The 22,154-nt window shown below is 40.4% G+C and overlaps 2 protein-coding genes across 6 annotated transcripts in view; one reads left to right on the top strand and one right to left on the bottom strand.

Annotated features, from left to right (window-relative positions):
- Positions 1-389: 389 nt before the first annotated feature.
- LOC146452633 (protein moonraker-like) lies at positions 390-13,302 on the top strand. 2 transcript variants are annotated; one of them, XM_085097692.1, is made up of 19 exons: positions 390-525; positions 1,960-2,866; positions 3,076-3,135; positions 3,481-3,705; positions 4,108-4,231; positions 4,591-4,694; positions 6,460-6,555; positions 7,623-7,859; positions 8,546-8,625; positions 9,097-9,130; positions 9,226-9,281; positions 9,380-9,467; positions 9,835-9,918; positions 10,357-10,433; positions 10,519-10,612; positions 10,942-11,023; positions 11,252-11,443; positions 11,582-11,813; positions 12,577-13,302. In XM_085097692.1, the coding sequence occupies exons 2-19, from the start codon at positions 1,961-1,963 to the stop codon at positions 12,698-12,700; spliced, it is 2,895 nt and encodes a 964-aa protein (XP_084953818.1). In that variant the 5' UTR covers positions 390-525; position 1,960; the 3' UTR covers positions 12,701-13,302. The 2 variants fall into 2 exon arrangements, with proteins under 2 accessions (XP_084953818.1, XP_084953817.1); XM_085097691.1 differs by having other exon boundaries at positions 11,252-11,446.
- A 1,372-nt stretch (positions 13,303-14,674) lies between these two features.
- The window catches only part of LOC146452632 (uncharacterized), a 28,934-nt gene continuing 21,454 nt past the window's right edge, over positions 14,675-22,154 (bottom strand). For all 4 annotated transcript variants that reach the window (XM_085097686.1, XM_085097688.1, XM_085097689.1 and 1 more), the window contains 5 exons: positions 21,853-22,090; positions 21,565-21,641; positions 20,675-20,891; positions 18,455-19,878; positions 14,675-17,795 (listed from right to left, as the gene is read on the bottom strand). In XM_085097686.1, coding sequence (XP_084953812.1) covers positions 18,464-19,878; positions 20,675-20,891; positions 21,565-21,641; positions 21,853-22,090 — 1,947 coding nt within the window. In that variant the 3' untranslated portion in view covers positions 14,675-17,795; positions 18,455-18,463. The remainder of the gene's footprint in view (positions 17,796-18,454; positions 19,879-20,674; positions 20,892-21,564; positions 21,642-21,852; positions 22,091-22,154) is intronic.

Below are 22,154 nucleotides of genomic sequence, written 5' to 3'. Positions count from 1 at the left end.
GTCGTTTTCGACCAACCAAAACGGATCTCCAGAGTGGAGAAGACCCCGCCAAAAATGAACGAAGAGGTTGAACTAATCAACCGAAGCTGAGCGAAACAGCTGTTTGTTGCTGGGCAGAGTTCCTGAAGTAAGAAGCGACACACGTGCTCAATGGTATAAATTTTCATGGCTCGAGGTCGTTCACTTAAGAGATTTTAAAAGCTTCACGTTTACGGTAAATATCAGATTACTATTTACGTTATCTTGAAAGAGTTAAATAACTCTAAGAATAGTTTTAGATTTACAATAAATTATTATTCTAAATGATTTTTCACAGATATATTCGTACGCTTTGCGAACCACAAAGTACTTTGATCGAGAGAGACTGAAACCTAGTAAAGCGATTTTAAACAAAATGGCGGTTCAAATGGCGGTTTGCTTGCTCGGTGTTTAGCTTAGTTTATTTCTTTTTTATTTTATATAGTATTTAATTACTTTGCCATTACAGACCTAAGCATTTTCAAAACACATTCCAAGAACAAACAGGTCAGTACTTTCCTGAGGACGAAGTGGGCAACTTGATTTGGCAGGCATAATTCACAAATTATCTTGCAGTAGCTAACCAGTGTTTGGAAATCGTAAGATTTGTCAGCTGTGGTTTTAATTATTAGAACTGCATCAAAAAGGAGGTTTCCATTTATCGTTGGTATATTTACAAAAGTTTAGCTCAGAGTAGCAATTGCCTCCTTATATTCAGGTATTTTTTTTTTGCAGTGTTTATGTGCTATACAGGAAAGGCAGATCTTAGCTAGCAAGGGCTATTGTTATCAAGAAAGAAAATTGCTGGTAACCACGCAATTTTCAGGGATAATTAAAGAACAACATTGCCCAATAACAATGCATGAAATTTTTTCCTCTCTGAAAAATACGTGGTTACCCCCCAATTTTCTGTTTGGATTCAAAAAGCCCTTGCTAAGATGTTGTTTTCCCGCATAGTCATAAACTATACAAAACTACCCTTGAATGGGTATGTAGGTACTATAATTAAGAAAAACAGTTTCTCAGACCATCCCAAGATGCACAGAACATATGTGCAGTTGCAAAAGGAGGCACCCTCCTTAAGTGTATTTTATTTTAAGCTGCTAAACACTAAGACTGTGAGTACAGCCCCCTTTCATCACTCCCGCTGCTACAGGAGCAGTAAGAGGGAGCTGTATTCACAGACTACTAAACACTACAACATTTGAAGTTTCCTAAGTTGCAGAATTCGTAGAACGTATCAGAACAGAAACCAATAACCAAAGCTTCTGGGCCGGGTTGTTTTGAAAGACGATTTATGCAAATTCACGATATTTAAGGATGGTGCCTACTATTGTTACTGCGCATACGTTCTGCGCATCTAGAGATACTCGGGTTTCCTATGGGTGATGCCTACTAATACAGGGATAATTTTGCGCGGTTTAAAACTATACGGAGAAAGAAGAACTTACCAAATGCTTTTGGTATCTCAAAAGAAAATTGGGGGTAACCATGCATTTTTCAGAGATAATTAAGCTTCAATTTATAAAAAAAATCCCATACATTGCTTTGTATTTTAGCTTTTTTTAGAGATATTACTGCTTAATTATCTCTGAAAAATGCGTGGTTACCCCCTATTTTCTTTTTGAATTCCAATAGGCCTTGCTAAGATCTGCTTTTCCCACATAGCCATAAACCGCGCAAAAATATTTCGGTATTAGTAGGCACCGTCCTTAAAGTGAACTAAGGTTTTCATGTTGCTCATTAAAAGTGGTTTTTGAAAGCTAATTTTAAGCTCATGCTAAAGAAAAGCCTAAGTCAAAACTGAGGGACAAATATCTTTGGCAGAACCTTTAATGATTAGTCATTAATATTAGAATCAAAGTTCATGTTAATCCAGGATTAGTTTAATTGAGCTTGAACAACTGGGCCCTGAATTATAACACTATTTGTGTCTTTTAGAATGACCAGTAGTGTCCTTCAGAGACCATCCCAAGTGGGCATTAACCTTCCAATGGCAGGCCTTATTCAACAAGGTTTTAATCCTGCAGTCACTGTTCCACAACGTTCAGTGCTAACTGCACACTCTGGAGCAGCACCTCATCAGATAAACCAACTTCAATTTAACCTGGGTATTCCTAGAAATACAACAGAACAACTGACAACAAGGTTTCGAAAACCACAACCCATTGTCATTGAAAAACTTAGTGAACAGACGGAAATGCCTCATGTAGTACCTTTTAACCATGTAACTACTCCAAGTGCATATCCTGTCATGTCATCAGTTTCATCTTCTTTGTCGAGTGACCGGCTTGCACTTGCTGTCCATCTTGCAAAAAAAGATGTCAAGAAGGTAAAAGAGTTTGGAACTGAGAATGTGTTGGTTTCACAAGATGATGAGGCTCAAAGCAGACATTTGACAGCTTCATCCAAGGGTAAGGGGCATCCAGGGAAGAAAATGAAAGCAAAGAGTGGTAAATCTAAATCTCAGGATGTTCTGTCACAAGATAATGTTACTCTGCGTCAAAGGGTTCATTCGACTGTGAAGAAACAAGAAACGGCAGCTAAAAGACAACATGAGATGTACTTTTACCCAGCAAGGGAAGACGATGGATTTGATTCCGACAGAGAAAGAACACAAGCTAATGAAATAAGGAAACTTCGCAAAGAACTGCATCAGTACATGAAACAGATGGAGGGATTGAAGAGTGAAAGACCTGAAGTCCTCAGGAACAAAGATAAAAGACTAAAGAGGAGAAGAGATGGAGAGGTGAGATTGTCAGATGAAGACCTAGACCAGCGGCAAATGGTGAGAGCTGAAGAGCAAGCTGCAAGGTCAGCCAGGATGCTTTATGTGCTGCAGAGACAGGTGATTACTGAATAATATTTATACATTGATATCAAAGTTCTAAGGAAAAGATTGTTTTCTTGTTGGACACACCTACCATCTAAATAACTAAATGCCATTTCAATCTGGAAACAGTGGAAGATTAGAACCACTTTTTTCATATGCTGTTCCAATTTCCAATTTATTTTATTTTTGTTACAATCTGCAAAGTATTGGGTTTTGTATTATAGGTTCAGGAAATTGAAGATGAGCTGAATAAGAAGGGCAGAGGGATAAGACACACTAAGAAGGTACGAATTGAGTAATTTTTAATCATTACTGTCTGCTTTCCCTGAATGGCTATTTCAAGTTGAGTAAATAAAATTTGTAGATGCAACATAACCTTTTTTTTAATATAGCATATAACATGGCTTACCGCAAGTCATCCTGTAGAGCATCTGATTGGTGTACTCAAAGTGATGAGTTTGACTCCCTTTGGGATCTCAGAGTCCTATGGTGCTTGCGACAAAATAAATACCCCTATACATTTTAGCTCATCACATCTCTAAGCTCTGCATTAATCTCATTTTGCTGACAAGTGTATGATTATAAGAAATCTTGAGACCTTATTTCAAACAATAAATTTAACCATTTAGAGCCAGACACTGAGCCGCTTGGCCGCGGCCCACAGAGGAGCCGTAAGAGCGCTACAGACGTTCATCAGTCATGCCCCTCTGCAGCCCAAGGTTGGTCATGGCCTGCCGCCAATGTACCAAGAACTATCTGCCCTCATTAGACAGCTGTCACTTTTGGCTGCACAGTTGCGCATTGGTGGCGAAGATCTTGATGAGCTTAGAAAGATGGAAGGGCAAGAGAAAAAGGTGGGTTTGATTTGTCTGCATTCACCACTCCTACACACCTTGAGAGGTTGCAAGACCATCCTTTCCTCAAAGACCCAGGGGAGTCATTCAGGGGGGCAGTGGAAATGGGGTTCGTTGCGCCATTCTCTCTCCTTCCCCCCCCCCCCCCCCCTACTGACTGCCCCTGGGTCTCCGAGGATAACCCCATCCTTATCTTCCAATACTCCTCACCCATCCCCTTTGGATACTATTGTTGGATTTACAGTATATATTTCACATATGAATTGGTGTTTCCAACTACAAAAAGAATGGGGTTTGCAGATGTTCATGTTCCTGAGCTTCTAAGTAAATCTGACAGCGGACTACAAATACATTTAACTTTTATTTTCCTCACAAACATTCATGTATTGTTGACGTGATCAGAATGAAAGTGTAGAGCATCAGTTGGAAGCAGATGACACAGGAGAGACGCCAAGTGCTTTTGTTCAAGAAGTAGCAGACAGAATGCCTCAAGACATCAAGAAATTACCAACACCTATAAAACAAGGTTTGACCATAAAAAATAATCAAATTAAATTATAACAATGATTAATAAATCTAAACTAATATTAACCTAATCTTAAGTTTTAAGTAAAGCTATACAGATGAACCACACCTGACAGTCATCATATCATAGTTTAAAAATTTGAATTGAAATCACCAAATTGGACACTTGTGAAGAGCAAAGATTTTGTGAAGTACATCAGTGAAAAAGCTGCATACTTAATGCTACTTTCTCGACATTTCATGACACCAATGTCAGGTTGACTTTTAAAATAATGGTTCTTGGTGATAACAAATTTGCTTCTTATACATTAAATTATATCATTTTGTTTTGCTCACAATAAATTAATGTTATTTTGACAGTGGTGATGAGTTCTCCAGACCCCACCCCTGAGAGGGATGCTGTGTTACAGGCTGGCTTGTCAGCATTGTTAAGAGCAAAAGATACTCCAGTCCACACCCCTGGGGTATGCTAACTTTATTATTTCTTTATTCCATCTAAGTACTCAAAGACACTCGAGATCAGAGAGATTTAGCATTGTGTTTGTGGAAAACGACAAACATCAAATTGTCTTTTACATTTCTTCAAATTAAACGTACGAGAATAGTGCAAAACAATCCCTGTTTTTGTTACTATTGTGAAACTACTCGACTCAAGCAAAGACCAGTCATGGTCACATGTTATTTTTCTCATTTCCCATAAAAATGTGATGCTCAATCTCTCTATCCTCTTTTTATTCCATCTAATAGCTGAAAGAGACTCCAGTTTAAGCCGGCGAGGCTTGTTGGCCTGATTTGCTCAGTTTTTTTTTTCACATGTATGAGCTAGGGGCATGCCAATTCTGACCCCAGACATATGTCAGCCTTATTTCTTGTTTTATTACCTTGTTTTCCAATACCACTGTAATGTTGCTTTAAGATGATAGGGAAGGATGTTGTCCTAATGGCTTTTGAGGCAAATCCCTGTACTTTTGCTGTAATGACTTGAAAAAGGAACCACAAGTCAGTTATTTTGGTGTTTAATTATATTGCTAGTCAGAAATCCCATTCAAGCAACCATTGTATTACAGTCGAACCTGTATATAACGGCCACCCTCGGGACTTGAGTAACTGGCTGCTTAATACAGGTGGCCGCTTAATACAGGATCACTAAAAAATACTCACTGGGCGTGGTCTAATGTCAATTTTAATGGCGTATCATACAAAAACACTTCATGCAAGAAAACAATAGGACAATCAACACTCTTTCAAGTGATCAATACTTTAAAGTTCAGTGCCAACTTGTAACTTAACGGTATAATATACGTAACATTAAATTGTCCTCTACTCTCCTACGGTATGCAGTGCTCTATTTCTATGACTTACAGTTCACAACAAAATATCTCATTCCGTCATTTCATAGTTGTTACGCTCAATGTTCAATGTCACATGGCTGAAGAACAAGTTAATTAAAGAGGAATTTCTTGCTAAAGAGTGAAGCATATTCAAAACAAACTTTTTTTTAGAGTTCGTAATATGGTATTGTACTTCAGCACATTGCGGACATCTGGAAAGCGTTAACTATATTGAACGGCCGAGTATCAGCTTACAGTAGCTTTGTACATGTTATTCTTTATAGTGATGCTGGATCGCATTTTAAACACAATAAAATACCGCATAAAATAACACATGGCTTAGTTTCCATTCAAGGGTGGCCGCTTAATACAGGTAAAAATAACAAAGAAAGACAAACATAGGACTGCTACAGGGTGGCCGCGGCCGCTTAATAGAGGTGGCCGCCTAATACAGGTAACAAATACAGCGTTTGTATGAGCAAACAATCGGGACTTTGAAAACTGGCCTCTTAATAGAGGGTGGCCGCTTAATACAGGGCCGTTATATACAGGTTTGACTGTATTTCTTAATTTGGATACCGATCCAAATTAACTATTAATTTGGATACCGAAGATATTTTGAAATAATATATTCCTGACAAAATCAGCATTATTTTTTACCCTTAAATAATACACAATATAATTAATAGGTAATAGGACTACATGCTTGTCCAATTTGGAAATAATTGGATTCAAAAAATTCCTCGGACTGCCAAATTGGACTCGGCCCACAGCCTCATCCAATTTGGCAGTCCTCGGAATTTTTCTCATCCAATTATTTCCAAATTGGACAGCATTTAGTCCTATTACATATACTAATATGTTAGGACCGTGACTTAACCTTTTTCCCCCATTTAAGGTGAAACCAAACATCCAGCAAAGACCTGCACCATTGCAGCCTCTAAAACCAGTTAAACCAGTTAAACAAGCTCTACTGCTTCCAGCTAAACTCAAGGTTTGTGAGCAGTTCGTAAAAGAAGAAGGAAAATAAGCCATACCGCTCTTGATGCTTTGGACATTACTAATTTATGTAGGATATGTGTCAGATATTAGCATAGCAAATGATCTGTAGCTCAGTGGTTGAAGTATCCGACTGGTGTGTTAGTTGAATTTTTTAACTTTGTTCTGTGCCTATAGAGTTCTAAAGTGTGACGTCACAAAAAATTGAATTTTTGAAATTATGGGATTTGTTAGTATATTCGGAAAGAGTATGATGAAAAATCATCTTCTTATTGCAATTTGGGGGAGAGATACCAGCTCTGTTAAGCTCTGACGACTCCATACAAATCCTTCTAATTTTGTCTCAGTTCTTAACGTTTGTGAAGCAAACATGTTTTCACAATCAAAGTGCTGACATTTGTGTTCAAAGAGGAGACTTCAGTTTCAGTGGAAAACATTAACACAACCACCCACCATAAAAAGGTGGTTGTAATTACAGGGTAGCCAGACACACTAACAGGGTTTTGACATAAATCGTTGGCTGCATGAATTCAGTCTCTCTATTTAACTATTTGACCATCAGTATAAAAGTCCTCCCGGCAATGTGTGGAAGTAAGGACGGGTTTCACCATGCACAATGAATCAGTGTATCCATAACCTGTATATAGCAAGTGCTGACTTTACTATGATGAGAAATGTTCTCAGGACATGGCCTAAAAATATTAGAGGGCTTTAGCAACGACGAAGGCGACGGCAGCGAAAACGTCAGTGTCAAACTGAATTCGCGTTTTTTCAAATGTCGTTTCCATAAAACGTCCCATCAGGAAATTTCACGTCCTAGTCGTGCAGTGACGGCAAAGAAATGTACCAAAAAGTGTAATGCACGTGTAGAGTTGTTGTTTTGGTTATTAAGCCTATTGCTTTTTTGATGTTCTCGTTGCCGTCGCCGTCGTCGTTTAAAGCTGGTAACAATGTATGTAACATCCTATACAAGGTTCAGTGATGGTGAGAGTATGTTTGTTAAACTGCACTCAAAATTCTGTAAGTACCTCTACAAATGGTTGCTGTTTTTCTTTATCAAAGCTTAAACGTCAGAGAGCACAACAAGTCGCCAAAAGAGTTAAACTGCTTCAAGCCGTGGACCAGGCACACTTTGCTAAGGAAACAGTGTCCTCCATACTGAAAAAGGCTCCTCCTGGTGAGGGGCCGGACAAAATCAAGACCCCTCCCAGAACACCCACAAAAGAAGGTCCTCGGACCCCAGAAAGAGATTTGGTTTATGTGTCCCCACGAACGCAGAGAAGAGAATGTGAACGGCAGGTGAATATTTTTCAAAAGAACCGATAGTTCACTTCCACCGGACACATGCCACTTGTCAAAATACCTGAGGAGATATTTTTATCCCAGTTAACTGGGCAATCAGTTGAAATTTTAGATAGAACTCATCGTTGTTATGACAGCCTGTCTACAGCCGTCATGTCTGATTGTTCTCACACTAGCATGCCAAATTTACAACTTCATTAATTGTTTTTTAAACAAAAAGCAAAATGTCTATATCTAAAAATGTCAAATATCCACACAAAAAATGCGTATATGGCAAAGAGAAACGTATATGGTAAAGTTAAATGAACGAGATATTTAACTGTGTAATCTCTTTGGGCTGGAACTTGATAATATGTTTTGGAAATCTCTGAGTGATTATTCTTGCTGCAAATCAGTTAGTCGTCTAACAGAAGGTCCAGGGAGGGATGCTACTTGTTTCAACCACTGAAAGGTTCCATCGTCAAAATTATATCACCCCTGAAGAGATAGCAGACGACCTTGGCCCATTGGGAAATACAGGATTTCAGTCGTTGGACTATTTCCTTGTTTGATGCTGAGCATGAAATAATAGGGCGCGAGAAAGAACTGCTCGCGTGTCTCCCTCCCTGGCGCGCCCTCGCGTCCTATATTTTTCATGCGCGTGGTGCGCAGGCTAATTGTTTGATCTCTTTCCTGTTGTGCAGCTTGCAAGTCCAAGAAGTCCAAAGGTCGCTCGCAGGATGCTGCCTACAGAATATGAGCTCGTGGAAAGAGAAGTGGCCAGGTGTGTTTACATACGTCAAATCTTTGTTTGCCCTTCACTCCTCCCCGCATTCCCCACCCCCCATTCCCCACCTTTCAAAGTCTTGTGTCTCTTGGTCAGCTGTTCCGCAACTTGATTTCACTGAGTCTAAGATATTCAAAGCTATTTACGGTAATACAAAACAGTACTTGATGGGGAATCTTCTGTATTCTGGATTGATAGCATCCATAAGAAATAAATAGAAGGTTAGACATTTACAAAGTTATTTTGAGTGATTATAATCAAAATAGAATCCAAGAAAAACAATTGGTGTTTTGTTACTTTTTAAGGTTTGTTCTAGGAATCTAGTGGTGTGTGAACAGAATCTTTGATGATTAATTCCTTATTCTCATTCCCTGTCTGTTGGACTTTGTATTAACGATGTAAGGAGGAATTAGATATTGATCACCCTTTCTCAATATTTCACCAATAACTGTGAACGTTTTCTTTCAGGCAAAGATGGCTCGATGAAGAGGCCGAGAGAAGGGTAAAATTTGTTATTTTTACGGGTGACATCTTTTAACTTTTACTCTAAAGCAAATAATGTGAATAACATGTTTTATGTTTTCTATGAAAAATCAGATTCGCGAGTTGGAAAGAGAACGCAGAATGGAAAGTTTTCGACAAGGTCACAGAAGGTTAGTGTGATGTTTTGTTTTGAAGTTTCATTTCTTATACTGAAATCCAGAAGTGTTTTTCTCTTGTGTTTTCAACGTGATTGCCTGTTTTATTTCAGCCAAGAAGCTTTACTATCCAGACGAGTAATTTCTGAGACAGAAGAAGCCATTAGATCAAGACTAAAACCTCTTCTGGATCGCGCAGAGGTGCGTAAAAGCTTCAGTGAAAATTACTCCACAAACTGCTCTTGGTTCTTGAACACCTTTAGTTCCTTGTCCTTGAATGTTTGTCTTTTGACCTGAGAAAATGTCTTGCAAGGCCTTGCCAGAAAAATAATGGCTAATCCATGGTAAAAAGAGTCACCTTATACATGTATTTTCAAACGTAACTATAATTAAATGAACGCTTTACTGGAGAATAAAGAACTTGGTCATGAAAATTGAACAAAATTGAAGCAATCATACAAGCATGTATATCCTATGGAGATCAGAAATTTACGAGATTTAATTAATATTGCTAGTACAGAGCGTGATGGAGCTCTTTAATTTTTCTCTATTGTTGTTTCACATGCAGGCGATAGCGGACACAGACGAGAAGAGAGAAACAGAACAAAAGAAGTCACTGCAACATCAGCTGGGAAAACTTGCGTCACAGACGGTACGTTAACATGAGACAATTGATTGGCTACCTGACTCTAGGGAACTGTGTCACATGACCTACTTAGCTCCCTACCAGTCTTCCGTCGGTTTGATTCCCATCGTGGACTCGGATAGAGCCATGCTTGCGATAAACTGGATCAGTTTACTTAAATACAAATTTTAAAGTAGCAGAATGCAATTCATTGACTTTGATGCTCTGCTGCAAGAGGCTTTCGCGAAAACCTTCAGCCTTAGTAGCTACTGGTCACAGGTTAGGGAAATTTATCAAAATTTCCCCTTGAGGACAGTTGAAAATGGTTACAGTTTATGTTTTAAAACAATAGAAAGATAAACAGGCAAAACAGCACGAGTGATTCGCTATTTTGAGTTTATATTTTTCTTGATCACCTAAGAACTAAATGAACAAAAATCTAACGCTCTTTACGCGTTTCGACAGACGATGAACCAAGCGGACATTTTAGCTGAGAGAGTCCTTGATGACATCTTGGAGGAAACAGTTCTTGAAATGCAACGGTGAGTAATTACTCCTGGGACTAGCTCATAATGGCAGACACTGAATTCAAACTGGTGTGTGTGGTTTTTTTTTCTTGGTTTGCAGGCTAGAAGTAGAAGATGACGCTGAAAATCTGGCTGAAAATTTACAGAACAGCTCCACATTAGAAAATATTCTTCAGCGACTGCAGAATTTTGAGGTACATGAACATAACCTGCCATGCAAGCGTTTTAGGGTAATTGTATTACCCTACTCTCCTCAAATCCCCTTAAAACAACTTCGTGCGAGGTTGCATGCTTGTAGTGTTAAAGAAGTCAGTGAATTTGATTGTGGGCTCTCGGCCCAGTTGAACGATAAACGCTCTTGAAGTTTGGAGATTTTGAATAACGTTTAGAGCATGCTGAACCTCGTAAAATTGACCAGTGGCAAAGCATTTTCCTCCTAAATCGTTTGGACGCGCCGATCTACAAAATGGCTCTCTAAGCGGACAAGTCGTCTGGAAATTGAGGCAGTGTTTGTTGTTTGCAGAAAGTCGAAGAGGAGATAAGGACGCACTGGGTTCACGTCAAGTACGCTGATGTCGATAAAGCGACAGATAAACCGTCTCCTGGTATGTGTGAATTTATTTATTGTCTCTTCAAAATTCACTTACACAGAAAAGTGGTGAGACAGTATTCAATGTCATCTTCCCATCAAAGGACGCAAAGGGCTGTTATTTCCGTCAGAAATGTTTTGCACAAGCATACGTTGTGATTTTAAATGAAAATGATTTTCTTATCTTAACACAAATTTGTATTCGTTTGTTCTCATGTTTAAACTCATTTTTTGTTCGAAACAGGTAGACTTTCTAATCGACCAGCCAAAGATCCCAGACCTATTGTGTTTACTAGACCCGACGGAACCGAAAGCCATCGTTTGACGTCGGCGAGCAACCGAGGAGTTTCCGATCAGGACCGAGGAGTCGACAAAAGGTCATTAAAAGTAAGGGATGAAGTCAGCGAAACAAGCAGTTTTTCCTCCCTTATGGAAGGTGGTAAGTTCAACTTCCGTTGAAATTTTTGTGGATAGGTTTTAAAACAAAACTCGAGAGGAACAAAACTTTTGAATTTTAGCAAGCGGGTTTGACACTTATTCTAATGCACTGGTCATTCATTCATTTCTCTACCAGCATCAACTGAAGAGCGCTCGTCAACACAAGGCCCCGTTAATAAAGGTCCTCAAATCAGGGGCTCCACACAGAGCCAGCTCCTCGCTACTGGTGCCCGCCCCACAGTGTTCCTTAGTGTGCCAAAGGAAATGAGAGCCAGTATAGTGTCCTACAGAAACCGGTTCAACAGGTATCTACGAGATACGTCTACTCACGAGCAGGGACAGTTTGACCCCTGGGGACTGGTGGATAGGTAGGTCATCCTGTAGACAACATGTGCATTAATGAGAATTGAAAATGCATCATCTTCACATCAGGTGATGTGGTAGAATGAAATGGAATTTTTCTTACAATGACATTACTTATTGCCCGTTCATAAAGGGACTGGGCCCTAGTTTACACACTGTTCAAATTACGTCATTTGAAGAAATGAACCCCATCGCCAGAAAGATCACATAAAAATTAGTAAGTTTACCAAATTTGGTTATGTTTCATTGCGTAGTAACCAGGCTGTGACCTGTTAAAAGTCGCCCAAATTCCATACAAATGTCTCTAATTCTGAGATGGTGTCCGGCGTCCCCCAAATGCATACAAAGTTTCTAACGTTTCCAATTTTATTGAAAGCCTTCTACACGGTTGCAATCTAACGACAAATCCTCAAATTTGGTAAACTGACTAATTTTAATGTAATGTTTCTTGTGATGGACTCCATTTTCTGATTTAATGAAAATTTTAAAAGTAATTCACAGTCTCCATAATTTGAACTTCGGAACGGGCGATTGATTTGATCGGATGCAAATGAAGCTTAGCAGGGTGTTCTGCCCTTTCCCATAACATCCCATACAGCATACACGCCTCACTTATAAAAATCCAATCTCAAAATTAATTGTTAGTGACAGGGTACAAATTTATCCTTTCACCAAACTCAAACTTCTTTTTAGCAGTAAGAGAATAGGACACAAAGCAATTAGCATTCCAAGAAGAGGTTCTTATCTTCAAAATTGGATTTGTTGTAGGATAAGTGAAGACTTGTTAGAAGACACTTTACATGAAGTGGGTAATGAACTCGATCATGTGTGTGACGATTACGCCGAAGCTCTGTACAACGAGGAGTTTGTTTCTGTCAACGCGGACACTTAAGGATCTCTCTGTCGTTCTTCCTTCCCTGGGTAAGTAACATTGCAGTCGGAGAGCCCCCGAGGAGTTTCCTATCCGGACCGAGGGGTCGACAAAAGGTGCTTATGGATAAGTGAAGTTCCTGTCTCTTCAATCAACACAAACATCGCTTAAAGTTGGTGTTGGTACCTAAAGTGTCTGCTTTTTGACTGTGACTGTACGTTAGATCAGGCAGAATGCATAGCCGTCCTAAACATTTGACCAAATGGCCATTGTATTCCCGATCATAATCGTCATCCAATAACTTCGTTTCAGCTGACAATAACGACGACGACCACCTTTGTGTTTACAGTGGAAAATTGTAATTTGTGACACAATTGTCCAATCAAACAAGTGCGCGAACACACGCAAAGTTCGCCTGGGGTGTAAGTAATGTTGCCCTGGCAACCTCGCTCGCTGTTTCCCCATTCGCTCTTACTTTCAACCTTCTGAGAAGGCAATTATAACAAGGTTGCCAGCTCATACTGCCTCCTCTGATCTCTCTGAGCTGTCCATTAACCATTGACAATTTCCGAGTTGCTTTGAACCTCATTATGAAAGCGAGGCTAAGTCCAAAGTTCATATGCTAATAATATACATACAAAAATTTCTGCAATCTGATTGGTGGAGAGCGGCTCAATTTATCCTAAATGTAGTGCAGAAATGTGAAATTGAGTGCAGAAAGTTGAAATTAGTGCAAAAAAGGTGAAATTAAAATGATTGACAGGTACGCAAATTTGCAAATCGGCTGTCTCGAAACAAAATGGCGAACAGGTTTGAACAGAGTAACAGCATTTTAATTCGAATTTTAACGAAAATGCAAGGAAACTCAACAAAGCACAAACAACAGGCTAAAAGTTTGGAGGTCTTGGACAGCAGAAAAGGGCTACGACCGAAATATTGTAAACTATGAACCGGAGGCAGCCAACAAAATTCTCGAGGATTTCCACGCAACAGTGCGTAAAGAAGACCGGGGAAAGACTATACGAGCATGGCAGTCTTCGCATTGCAATTGAACGTTACCTAAGAAGGTAAGGTTACAAATACTCCACAATTAGAAACCGAGAGTAAAAAGGTTCGAAGCAAGTTCTTGAAGGTAAAGCTCGACTACTGCGACAACAAGGTTAGCTTAAAGTCAAGCGACCGAACAAGTCTCGGAAGTCTGACAAATACTGAATTAAATGAGCTGTTGAAAAGCAAAAGGCTTGAAGCACAAGTCCTGGTACAAACGGTTTGGTAGCTCCTGACTCAATATTTTGGCGTTGCGCATCATGTTGAAGATTTTCATGTCGGATTGGACGAAAGCAAACGTTGAATTCATTGAGAACCAGACTAAAACACGCCATTCTGGACTGTCTGCAAAGCCCGGGCTCCTGAAATCCAGTCAGTTCGAAAACATGCCGAGGACGGTGATTGACTTCAGACTTCTTATAACATTGACTTAAAATTATGCTTTGTGATTTGAAAACTTGCTCTTTTTAGAGTGATGGTATTTTTAGCATGTTTTCCGTACGTATGAAGATGTATGTCAATCAAGCTTGTCATTTTTGAAACCAATCAGAGACATGTAGGCGGAGCATTAGCTGACGGACAAGAAATAAACAAAAGCTCATTTGAAATTTTTGTATGTATATTATTAACAAGTAATCACATGATTTCTCTCGTGCAAATTGGAATAAATAAGCACTTGTAAAATTTTAAAAGACCACAAATTGCACTCGCCCTGCGGGCTCGTGCAATTTTGTTAGCCTTTTAAAATTTTACTCGTGCTTATTTATTCCAAATTGCACTCGGAATCATGTGATTACCTATACAAACACAACTAATTTTCATATGAGAAGCTTTGCACTTAGTCTCGCTCTCATAATAAGGTTCACAGCAACTCGAAAATGACGTAATCTCCTGGCAGTCCAAAGCAATGAGAGGCTTCAAAGTGACGGCATCAAGTTCAAGAGACAGTTCTTTGAAAACCTTGAGTTTTAATTCATTACCATAAAAATATTTTCAAGGAGGTGTAGTATGTACAACGCTTTACCGTGTCTGTCCATTAAATAGGTATATTATAAACCTCCTATATTATAAATCTGGAATTACAAAGTTCTATGTACACGATTAGACTACAAAAATTCACATAGCACTTCTAAAATACGCCGCACAAATTGGACGGATTTCACTGAAGTATCACTACAATGTTTCAACGCTAACTAAGATGCTGAATAAAGGGTTAGCTATTTTGCCAAATTCAAGCAAAATGTTTAAATTATCAAAAATTGTGCTTATTTCTTTGCGTCTTACCAAACAATCCAACGGACACCACATGATAATATTCACCACAGGCCAGTCAGAATTCTGTTATTAAATACACGGAGCTCATGTAAACTAAAAGACAGTGATATTTACTTTTCTCTCGTGTTGCGAAGCCCGGAAAGTCCGTGGATTTTAAATAATAGCGTGTTTCTGTGAGGGACTATTCGCCGTTATAGCTCACCACAAATTTTCTCCGAGCCTGATTGGTTTAAATTAATCACGTCACGTGATAGTGTCCATCCGGCTAAAATGCCCGGATGGATAGTACTCGTCCACGAAAACTTCTCTCGTTTATTCTTCCAATTCAATAACAAAAGGGGTTCCTTTCATTATATTTTTTATCATGTACGCTGTGAATTCGTATTTCTTATTTTACCCTTTGGCCTTGAAGGTGAAATTGGTGAGCTGCAAATTATCGAAATTCCAGCCTCGATGACTTTTGCGCGGAAGAAAATTTAATGGTGAGCAATAAAAACAATAGACTGTCTGTCTCGGGATAATCCATCTGATAGTTACACCTTGAAAATCAAATTTCTGCGGGACAACTATCAGCCGATAGTCTCGCCCCACGGAAATTTGATTTGCTTAATATAAATTTTGGCCCCAAAAATGAAGTTTCGGACTTGCATTTTCAAGGGAAACTTTCCGACCGATAGTCACGAAAGAGAAACACTGTTTAATTGTTCACCACTGAATTTTCTTCCGGACAAAAATCACTCAAACTGGCATTTAGTATGTACAGTTCACCAATTCGACCATTTATGTGAAAAATATAAATACAATGAAAGAAACCTTCTGGAAAAGAAAATGCGTTTTTTGGGCGGACGAGTTCAATTCATCCGGATATTTTGACTATTTTCACAATCACTACGTACGTCATCAATTTAAACCAATCAGACTCGAGAAACTTAGTGGTGAGTTGCAATCAACGATAAGCCACGAGCGATGTTTTCCCGCCAAATGTTCAGCGGTCGTCACGCGTCACGGCTTCAGCTGCTTTCCGACAACGGGATACTCACTGTCTTTTAGCTTCAGCTCGAATATTAACAAATCAAACTCACTTCAGAGCTACAGCTACCGCAAGCAAGCAATTTTGGATACACCCGTTCGATTGCGTATTTCACTGAAAAATGAAATACATTGTCACTGTTCTCTAACATACATGCTTAGTTAACCGTTTGTCTCGCGATTAAGTCATTTTGATCTTGCCCAGTCCTTGTACGGCTTTCTCCCAGGCCCTGACGATCAATTCGTTTCGGTGACGTAACTGGACCACGTGATCCGAAACAGATTGACCGAGATGAAAGACAGAGAGAGGCCTAAGAACTAGGCAAATTTTGATCTATCGTGATCCACATCTGAGTGACTTAATCATGGGACAAACGATTAACACCCTACATGACTTACCTAACCTTATCACGATCAACGCGAAAATACATAATCGTAGCGTAACTGACCATTGAGGGGGAAGACTCTTAACTACCTACTGTTGCTATGGAAACTTCCTACCATCATACCTTGGAAACCCTTAGTTCCATGATTAATTCGTTTGGCCCCGTTAAAACGTTTTTTATTTATTAGTTTTTTTTTTGTTTTTTTTTTTTTCATTAAAAGGTTTTCCAAGACGTCTCATCCATGTTCGGTAGGTTACGTTCAAGAACCTAGAACTCAAACGGCGTAAACTTTTGGTTTATTGAAAACAGCGCCAATAGGCCATTTTCATGATGGCGTCATTTGACTACAACTACCAGAATTCATATCGTTTCCCTTTTTAAATTTAAATTTTGAAATCCCAGTGGAGAGCAAAGAACAATAGCTCTAATTAGCATGAGAAAACAAAAAACTGAAGGATCCTGGTAGTTGTAGTCAAATGACGCCATAGTGAAAGTGTCCTATTGTTGACGATCGTCAAGACGCAGAACGTGACGTTAACATTCTTGGAATTTGCAGCATTGTAATAGTTACGACATGTACATTGTGGCATTTTTATTCTTTGTGACAACGGAGGTAGCTTACGTCAGATTATACAGAAAGCTGAATTATCTCAAATTTATGGGGAAAAAATCGGGACTTTCGAGTTTCAGGGATTTTTCATCCTAACGCCCTGTTGGGAATGGCACTAGCTACGCACGCGCAATGACGATTTTCAAAAAAAGCTCATGAGTAAGTACCATCCATAGAAATGCCTTAGCAACAATAGAGCCAAGAGTCTTCCCCCTTACGAGTCACAGTAAAATGCATTAAATTTAACGGACATGCTATGAACTGGGTGATGATAAGTAATGTTTACAAAGAATTGCGTCACAGAGAAACGGAATGTGTTTGGCCTAAGTGTCAATAATCTACTGAGTTATACTCTGAGGAAACTCTTCATGAAATAAACTTTACATTGTGATCCAATGCAGAATATTGCCAGCAACGTACAAAGCCAAACTGATATGTTTATAGCAAAATTTGTTTCATTCTGTTCAGATCACTACAGACTTTTACGTCAAATAGATATATTGAAACTCTTCTTCCAGAAAATTTGGTATTTTCTGTAGAAATCGCTACTGCAAGAACCAATATGGTCAAACGTAAAAAATAGATTTTCTCCAAAAAACACACAAAGCTACAAAATATTTAGCCTGTTCGCGGCATTCACCTGTGTCAGGAGTGAATGAAACATGTAGCAGGTATTTGGTACTAGTCTCTGCAATCTGAAATCCTTGAACAAGTCACCAAATATACTCCGAGTGCTATCAGCATAATGATAACAAGTGTTCCTAGCCATCTGCAAAATAAGATTATACAAAAGATAAATGCGCATTCTAAATTCAACACTAAATTGTAGTGCAGGGCGATTTTCTTTGCAAAATCCTCCATTGGTGGGTAATTTTCCTTGGATCGTAGGCTCTGAAAGATTTAAGTTAAATAAACCATCTCTTTTGGTTATAGCCTGTGAACAGGCTCCCGTAGCCGGATAGGCCGAAGGAAATGGCGAAGGAAAAGGCCGCGAGCGAAGCTGGCCGAGGGGAGCACTCCCTTCCTCCCCCCCAGTCCCCCCTCGGCAAAGTTTCCCACCGGCTCGCTTCGCTCGCGGTGTTTTCTTTCGTCCTATCCCCTACCGTAGCCTGTTCACAGGCTATTTTGGTTAGTGGTCAACCATTGTCGCCACCTCGCACCTCGCCCCTTTCTCACCCACTCCTCCCATACAAGGACACTGAAGCCAGTGATGATATTTTCTGATAGCTGTGACCTATGAAATCACTTTCTCAACCGTGACTTCCACGCACGTCTTTTCCCGCGCTTGGAATTGATTCTGATTGGTTCATCGTGCTGTCTGCGTTAATCCTGATTGGTCAGAGTAATTAGGCTTGTATTTTAAACATAAACACTTCACGACCTCGTGGACCAACGAAAGTTATTGCTACAGACCTAACAAATGCTTACCAGGTCGTGCTAGCAGGAGGAGGACTGGAGATGAGCTAGGTTTGCTAGATGCTCTCGCCTCAGTTTCCTATTCTCTGTGCCCATGTTTCTCATCTCAAGAGGCTGCGGATTTCGCTTGTTGGTCAGCGGTTGTGACGGAGCATGCGTGACATGATTACTCATGAGCGCAACCGCTGCCTTCTCTGCCGCAGTTTGGCGTGACTCGTAATCGGTGCTATCTTGGGAAGACTGCGAATCGTCACGAAACCTTTGAAATGATTGCTTTCTACCAGTCAGGGAATTTCTTCTCACTTGTTGCATCTCTGCTGCGAGTTGCTCGGCATGGTTAGCTTTTACATCACCATTTCTCGAAAGCGTTGGTCTATTCCCTGACGATCCAAGAGAATCACTTCTCATCGGTAAGTCTACACTGGAAACTCTCAAAACTTGTGTTCCATTTGTCCTATCCGCTCCAATTATCACGCGGTTGCTCCCTCGTGAGTCCACGCTTTTCCGACGTCTATCGTAAGCATGCTCTTTTTCGTCCTCGTCACTCGACACATTCTCTCTCTGTCTCGGCGTGGATTTTGATCGGCTATACGCCGCTGACCGGCTTCTGTTTTGTACAACTGGATCCTGGCTCTCACTTCGGCTTCTTCTCGGAGCCCGCCCGCGATACGGCCCATCATCAAGCACTAAACCATCGCCATTCACACTGGGTACAAACTGCCTCGAACCGTTCAGCCCTGACTCGTAACTTTTCGCGTTCTGCTTTGCAATTCTCGCACCGTCTTCAACAACTCGACGTTGTTGACTGCCGAAGGAGATAACACTTCCAGAAGGATTTGGACTGGACGCCCACGAGCGAGCATTATCATTCTCTACTCCATGTGTAGAATTCTGTCGAGAGTTACCTCCCGACAGATCGACGCTTTGATTGTTCACTGGGTCCTTCCACGAACGGTTACCGACAATGTCCGAGTAGCTATCGATATCAGAATCAGAGGGATCGGGTACCGAAGAGGTCCGAGAGTGATCCGTCATAGATGACGTTGAAGGATTCTTCTTCATAGTCCGAACATGGCCGTTGAAACTCGCATACGAGTTGGCTGGGTTTGAGTGCTTACTGGTATTCAAAGGCAACACTTGTGACTTGGACAGCGCTCGTAAGCTGCCTCTCTCAACTGACAGTGAATGACTGGGCTCACTTGACAGCTGGGCCTCAGATTTCACGGGCCTTGTGGTGATACTGTTTTTGGCCCTCATACTGGAGGTCTTTGAACTTGTGAGGTCATGAGTGGAGCCATCAGTATCTCTAGCATTGGCATCCAGATCAGAGTCCATTGAAGCTGAAATGAGTGACAGGTTAGAGATGACTGTTGAAGCTGAATGAACCTTGGTCAGTTTAAACGTAGGATCTTCCTTCTCGGCTGGGTTCTCTGAATCTGAAACAAGAACAAATTACATCAGAACTTGTCACATGCTGGAGTGTCAATCAAACTCTAGTGTGATAATTCAAATTCAAATTTACTGAGCAGAATTTTCTGTGGTGCTGTTTGTTAAGCCGCACAAGGTGGTTCAAACTTTCGAGTCTGAGGTTATTCAAACGAAAGTTATTGCGCAGTAACTTCACGGCGGTTACATTTTACTACGCTGTACTATACTGTACTAGTCTTTTCTGTTTATGGATGAACTCCCGCTACCAAACCCTGTCCAATCTCGTTCCCAGCGTTCTCCCCCCCCCACCCATCCCCCACAACCAAACTCACCCCAGGGGGGTGGGGAGAGGCAAGATCCTGTAAACGAGACTGAACATTGCCTTTTGTGGATTATGGTACTAACTTCGCAGAGTGGTTTTCAATTGAGTGTCGAAAGTAATTTCCCGTTTGCTTTGGTTTTACATTATCAGCTCTGTGATCGGTTAACAAAACTCGCGCCACTTTCTCAACCAATGAGAATCCAAACCAAAACCAATCGTGTTTTGGCCGCACGCGTTTTCCCGCGCTTGGCGCCGGTTACATGTATTTGCTTCGAATTCTGATTGGCTCGTTGTGTTGTTTACATCTGTTGCGATTGGCCAGAGTAATTACTTTGGTTTTGGTTTTACGACACTCAATTGGAAACCGCTCTATTCTGCGTGTAAAATGAAATGCATGTCTATGTTGCTGTCTAAAATTTGGAAGATTTGTTGAATTTGATTTGCCTCTCGTGCAAATGAATGATTTTCATTATCCTACTCACCCGTGAGAGCACAGAGAGCCTGCACTGTGCACTGGACAGCGCGCCTGCTGTTTCCTTTCCCAGATCTCAGCATGACCTCGTCTTTACCAACACCGATCAAATCAAACCCGAGGGACGCCAGCAGCTCGTGGCATCCCCCAGTGCGCCATAACTTGAGGTTTAGAGGCACCTGTACATTGTTCATTCCTTGAGCGAAACACGACAGCACCTGACTGAACTGAAAGACAAAACAGTGACAGTAACATGATGCATGTCAATGAAATTATATGAGGTATCATACCGCTTCTTGAGTGCTGTTTTGGCCAAGTGTATATGATATGAAAAGATTTTGTTCATCTGTGGAAAAGTCTTCGTTTACATTTAACGCTTTCTGGTCCTGCAGGGTTCGTACTCTATTGGGCTTTTCAAAATCCATGACCTTTTCAAGTTTTCCATGATAAAGCGTTTACATTTTACAGTGTCAAAATGCGCAGTGTTTATTTCTACTGAGTGAAAATCTGTTTCTTTGTTCCTTTTTCGGCGTTTTCTTTAAATTGTTCATCTTCTTCCTTTTTTATTCCCTAAAAGAATGTTTTGTTAGCGATTTTTCTCCGTAAGCATAATTTACAATGACTTTCCGTGACCCAGAATTAAAATCCATGACTTTCTAGGCCTGTGGAAAACGAAATTATGACTTTCCAACTTTTCCATGATCCGAAAGAACCCTGTCCTTTGTCTCCCCGTAGCTTAGTTGTCAGGGCATCTGACCAGTGTCCTAAGCTCCAAATTTATCAACTCCCACTTTATCAGTTTCTGATATAATTTGTACTTTTCCCGCACTTTTTTATCATTAGCCATCGAATAAACCTTTGGCCAACCGAGGAAAAAAATCACTGCGTGCACAGACTTACCAATGCGACTAGCGCCGTATTGACGGTGCGCGCGTTGACGAGTTTGGACAGCGCCTGAAGGGTGGTGGGACTGAGACCTGTGAACAAAGATTGAATAAAAAAATAAAAGAATAGAAATTGAAATCAATAAACGTCGAATGAACCACGAAATTGTTTGAAGAAGAAAAGGCTAAACAAAATAACTTAATGTCTTTTGGACGGTCCGAAAACGAGCATTGGGTTTTTTTCTTTCTTTCCTTATCCTACTGTACCAACAATTCAATCTTCCTGCACTAAAAACAGCCTTACCGAGTAAAGCGTGCAGATGATTGCTCGCCGCGGCAAGTTTATCTGCCACTCCACCTGTGACTGACGGAAAGAAAACCGAGTCTGGAATCCCATTGGACGCCTTCTGAAACCGGAAACCAAGAAGCTTGAGCAGCTCGCGCCAACCGCTGGCTCCTTTCACTTTGGCGTTAATGCTCGCGTCTGCTGTATACATGGATGACCGTTGACCTTGACGAATTCGTTGCTGAGCTTTGTCCACCTGAATACAAATTGCAAGAATAAATTGATGAAACATATCACTAGGAAACAAGGGAAGAGCTTTG

The sequence above is a fragment of the Pavona decussata genome, unplaced genomic scaffold, assembly GCF_977016875.1.
Source record: "Pavona decussata unplaced genomic scaffold, jaPavDecu1.1 SCAFFOLD_366, whole genome shotgun sequence".
NCBI classification, from domain to species: Eukaryota; Metazoa; Cnidaria; class Anthozoa; order Scleractinia; family Agariciidae; genus Pavona; species Pavona decussata.
This window is presented reverse-complemented; position numbering and strand designations above follow the sequence as displayed.

What these genes read in the sequence shown, in the direction of transcription:
- LOC146452633 (XM_085097691.1), top strand. Translation starts at nt 1,961, where the DNA reads ATGACCAGTAGTGTCCTTCAGAGACCATCCCAAGTGGGCATTAACCTT. An exon ending in GAAGAGAATGTGAACGGCAG is followed by an intron (nt 7,860 to 8,545) that starts GTGAATATTTTT and finishes CCTGTTGTGCAG; the next exon opens with CTTGCAAGTCCAAGAAGTCC. An exon ending in CTCTTCTGGATCGCGCAGAG is followed by an intron (nt 9,468 to 9,834) that starts GTGCGTAAAAGC and finishes TTTCACATGCAG; the next exon opens with GCGATAGCGGACACAGACGA.